This window comes from Myzus persicae, unplaced genomic scaffold (genome assembly GCF_001856785.1).
Source record: "Myzus persicae strain clone G006 unplaced genomic scaffold, MPER_G0061.0, whole genome shotgun sequence".
NCBI lineage: Eukaryota > Metazoa > Arthropoda > Insecta > Hemiptera > Aphididae > Myzus > Myzus persicae.
In genome coordinates, this window is record NW_019100638.1 from 1 (window position 1) to 4,796 (window position 4,796).

Below are 4,796 nucleotides of genomic sequence, written 5' to 3' on the forward strand. Positions count from 1 at the left end.
TTTTAATTCACTGGAGTAATTTATACACAATTTTGATTAAGTACATTGTAAAAGTTATTAATTTATCAATATAGAACTCAAAAAACTTGTATTTCATATTATTAATTTCACCTTGTTGAAGTTTTCACTTCTGTCGTGTGGTCTTATGCATACACATTTTTTTTAAACACTAATACATCAAAGATTCTGAGCTTAGCCGAAGCAATAATGAAAACATTGATTTTACAATAATAAGTTTGCTTTTTGTGTGTGTCTCCTGGCTTTTTTCAAGCTAAATATAGGTTGAATATTTTTTTTCAATTATTTTCATTAATATTGCTCACTCTGTAATATACTTAAACATTGAATTGGTTCATTTAATATAGATTCATTGTACATTTTCATTTTAGCTGTTCAAAAATATTAAAGATACATTTGTACAATTTTTTGTGATTCACGATTTGTCATTTTCATTAAAATTTCAAGAACGGCCCTTTTAGGAATAACTATACATTATCTATTTTGTACATTATTTTCAAAATTGTTATCAACATCAGCTGTTTAATTTGAAATATAAACAATTGTTTATACACGTATATGTAATTTAAGGTACCTATTTACTAAAAAGTAGAAAATATACTTCAAAATAATAATTAAAATATAATTTTTAATGCATAATACTTTATAATATGACCGCAAAACTATTGGCTTTGTCGACTTGTTGTAACCCATAGACATCTTGCGTTGTACCATTACCATACGATAATAATAATCTTGCGTTGTGAAAAAAAATACATACGAATGTATCAAAAAACCATAATGTTTATGTGGTGAAAATTGAACTCAAACTTTATGTGTTTTTTTAACAAACCAATCTTCTCGTACCTAAAAATGAATATAATAATGCAACGACATTTTTTTTAACAATTACATAAATTACAAATACATTTAAGTACCGGGTCCCATAAATTGGCTGTGCACACGGGCACATCATTGCACACCAACACGGTATTACGGTATAAGAAAAAAATCTGAATTATTATATTGTATTGTACAAACAGTAATGCGGTAAAATAAATTAAATTTCACTGTTACCGCTATGTATTATAAATCACTTCACCACCAACCACCATGGTCCAAAATGTTAAGTATTCCACAGACCACAACATTCAAATAAATGTGAATAATAATAATAATACACTGTTTAAGATTAATTTTAGAACAGTCAATTATAAATATTTCACAATTATAAATTTAAAAAAAAAATAATATGGTTAAGACAATTTAATAGTCTTTTTTGATCATTGCGATTTACCGCTTATTTAATTTGTATATTATGTTTTTGTAATTAAGATTTAACTAACTATTACGACGAACAACTCGCCCAAATTTATCTGAACTGTGTTTTAAAATAATGTAATATGTAAGATCGGTTCGAAGATAAATCTATCAAGTGTCACTATCAGCATGAAAATATTTATTTGTGTTCTATAAAATATGTAATAAATAGGCAAGTTTCAAATTTTTAAACAAAATAATTTCCACTGTCTATCCAACCTACTGATTAATAATCTACAAAAGTTTAATTTAATGTTTTACTAAAATTTGGGTAGAATTATATTTCCGAAAGGTAAATAATGATTGCCCCACACCAAAACTCCCTATTCTTAAGCGAATAAAACGAAAATTATAACTCCTTATTTACACAACAATAATGTTGGCAATGTAAAATTGAAAAAATCTTAAAAACATATGGAATACTAAATTAATTAGAAATAAAGTTTTAGAATACTAAACTATTTTAATCGAAGTCTCTATGCATGCCAAGGACTTTATTCTTTAGTACATCCTCAAAAATACACAGTAAGTCGATTTGGTGATCTTTGAATGTTTGATTTCCGTTGATTAACAATATACACTCTAGGTACTTATTAATAATATTTCCGAGCTGACTTTCAGCGGAAAGGAACCTAACTGTTCCAAGTATTTTCATTAGATGATTCAAATATTTGTCCATGACGGTGATTATGTCTTTTTGTAATTGCTCGTCGACGACACAATTCTTATTCGGGATAGGATAATGAAGTATCATCCGCATGTATTTCATATATTTGCTCATATTATCCAAATCTACTTCCAAATCTAAAGACTGGGATTTATTTGAAATCAGTTATAGATAAATTATTTGCACCTCATACATTCTAAGTATTTCAATTTAAAAAGTTTAGCTGTGTATAATTACCGTTATTAAATTATTCAATTTTATTGGTCTGTGTCTCAAAACTTTAATCTCGGCACATATTGCCTTCTGAACACAATGCTTAATGCGATTTTCCATCTTAGTGTTGCTGTTCACCTTCGTTACAAGATTTTCGATATTTTCCTCGTCAATAAGTACAATTTCAAGATAGCTGAGGCTGCTGAAAAACCATTGGTGACTTTTTAGCTTACAGAAATGAAGCCACTTGGCGAATGCTCCGTCCATGTCCTGATCAACGATCGTCTGGTATATTAAAGTACTACGCCTGTGAGCGGCTGCAACCATTTCAAGATGGTTATTACCAAAACTTTTTACTGAAATAAAAATGTTATATTATATTATTTTAAAATATCAAGTAACTTTGCACCAATGAAAAATCCAGTGTTTGGAAAGAACGTCGTTCATGAACCAACATTTACCCGTTCGTGTCATATTTAGTGAATATATCAGTCGTTTTTCAGATAGAAGGCAAACATGAACGACGTTTATACTTTGGATTCGTACATTAAAATTAATTGAACATTAAAAAATATAATATGTACAACTGTTGATTAATAATATGATTATAATATAATATAATATAATGCCATTTTCTATTATAATATTCCTGTTACAGTAGAAATCGTTCATCATCACACCGATTGTAGTGATATATCGGGTTTTATGACCTTAAAGTAAATGACCCAAAAAATGCATAGATAAGTTTTATATGTTAAATTTTATCGATAGTTATGATTATCGGTTATTATGATCTATTTTCCTTGGTCCTTTGAAAGTTATTATACGATTTCTACTGTATATTTGGTTATGAATTATAAAAACGAAATACGAGAAATTCCAGTTAGCACGGCTTGACATAAAACAACAATAATATTATGATTTCTACAATTCGGTATAATTAGTAAAAATTTAAATGATTCATAAATATAAAATAAAAATTTTAAGTAACGACCAAATTAATGCATTCATGTTTTCAAAGAACGTTAAAGTGTTCATTTGAAAAAATAATGTACTTGTATAAGCTCAATTGCTTAGTGAAAATTCCAAACACTGGAAAAATCTATCTAGGTGTATAATAGTTCACACGGTCAAAGTTAGGAAGATCAAGCAGAGGATTTAAATGTAAGTGTTTGATTTTTTCCCATACTCGTGTGTTGTTTTTAANTTGTTGTTGTTGAACGCTCTGGTTATCCAGCGATATGGAAAGGTCGACTTGAGACTGTTTGAAATAATCTTTCCAGAAATAATTGTCTGTGTCTGTATAGCATTTGTAATCATTGGGCAACTATACCATATCTATACATGATTTTTTTTTATCTCGAAAATTTTTCGACAATGCACTTTTTGAAGCACTGACCGTACTGATCAGTTTGGATTAAATGGCCTCAAACCGGCTCTACAAATACAACAATACAAATTATTGCTTATAAGTACCTATACTTACGTATGGAATGTTTAGGGCGGCGGTTATCGATGCGCATGGGCCACTAAACACACGTAGGCATATATGAAGACTTGTACAGTGACAACCCGCAGTGTCGTTGATCATTCAGCATTCAAAATTCAAATTAGACTGCAGCGATACATAATTACGGAAGAAGATAAACGTCTGTTAAACCTTCACTTGGTGGCACACCCAAACGTTACAAATAAATGGGTGGTGTCCCGTAATCGTATACCTATGTGTATAAGTTGTAGTAGGTAGCCATTAACACTGCATGTCACACATTTACACTACCCATATATTGTATTATAAACATAAAATATAATATGAGTGTGTAATATGAGTCGACCGGTAAAAACTCAAAGGCATAAACATCGCAACCGACGCAGGTGTACGACAACCGGGCACAGCGGGACGTCCCTTTTATTATGTTATAGCCTTATAGGCGTGGTTGTAGAATTAAAATTAAATCACTACAAGTGTAATTTACATCGACGTAATACATACGTAATCGACATCCCGCCGCCCGAGGTCCATTTCTATGAATGTTAACTTTTATAATAATAATATGATTATCTCTTCATATGACGTGTCGAACACGGCTTATAACAATACAATATTTACAGTTTTTAACCGATTAATGGATTTACCTTTTTAACGTGTTATAGGTAACTTATAACCATGTCCGATATTATGAAATATTTATATGAGACTAAGTTTTTGTTTATCAAGTAAAACAATTAATCAATGGTTCCTGCACCTATTTGTATCTTATTAGTTTAAAAGTTAAAATCAGCGCAGGGTGACACGTTTGTTAATAAGGCACCGCACGGAAATTTTCAATTTCCCGTATAGTGACAAATAATAAAAACTAAACAATTAATATATTTATTGCGAAACTCTACGTACCCAACTACTGTAAGCAATTAAAAGTAACAAAACTAACAACTTTTTGTGAAGCAAGCTTTTTTTTACAAAATCTTATATTGTAGTATTCGGCGTTTTACGCTCTCTGTAATGTTCTAATGTTTCTGTGCAGACAGGTTGTCGGAAATAAAAACATGGTTTGGGTCAGATAAAAGATAATATTTGGATTATTCACGGCTCGTCATT

The 4,796-nt window shown here is 29.9% G+C and overlaps 2 protein-coding genes across 2 annotated transcripts; both read right to left on the reverse strand.

Moving 5' to 3' along the window:
* Nucleotides 1-1,671: 1,671 nt before the first annotated feature.
* Nucleotides 1,672-2,120, reverse strand: LOC111038418. Its single transcript, XM_022321510.1, has one exon. The coding sequence runs from the start codon at nt 2,096-2,098 to the stop codon at nt 1,781-1,783; it is 318 nt and encodes a 105-aa protein (XP_022177202.1). The 5' UTR covers nt 2,099-2,120; the 3' UTR covers nt 1,672-1,780.
* An 83-nt stretch (nt 2,121-2,203) lies between these two features.
* Nucleotides 2,204-4,220, reverse strand: LOC111038379. Its single transcript, XM_022321450.1, has 3 exons — nt 4,191-4,220; nt 3,326-3,524; nt 2,204-2,553 (listed from the first exon to the last, which is right to left on the reverse strand). The coding sequence occupies exons 1-3, from the start codon at nt 4,218-4,220 to the stop codon at nt 2,204-2,206; spliced, it is 579 nt and encodes a 192-aa protein (XP_022177142.1).
* Between the last annotated feature and the right edge of the window lie 576 nt (nt 4,221-4,796).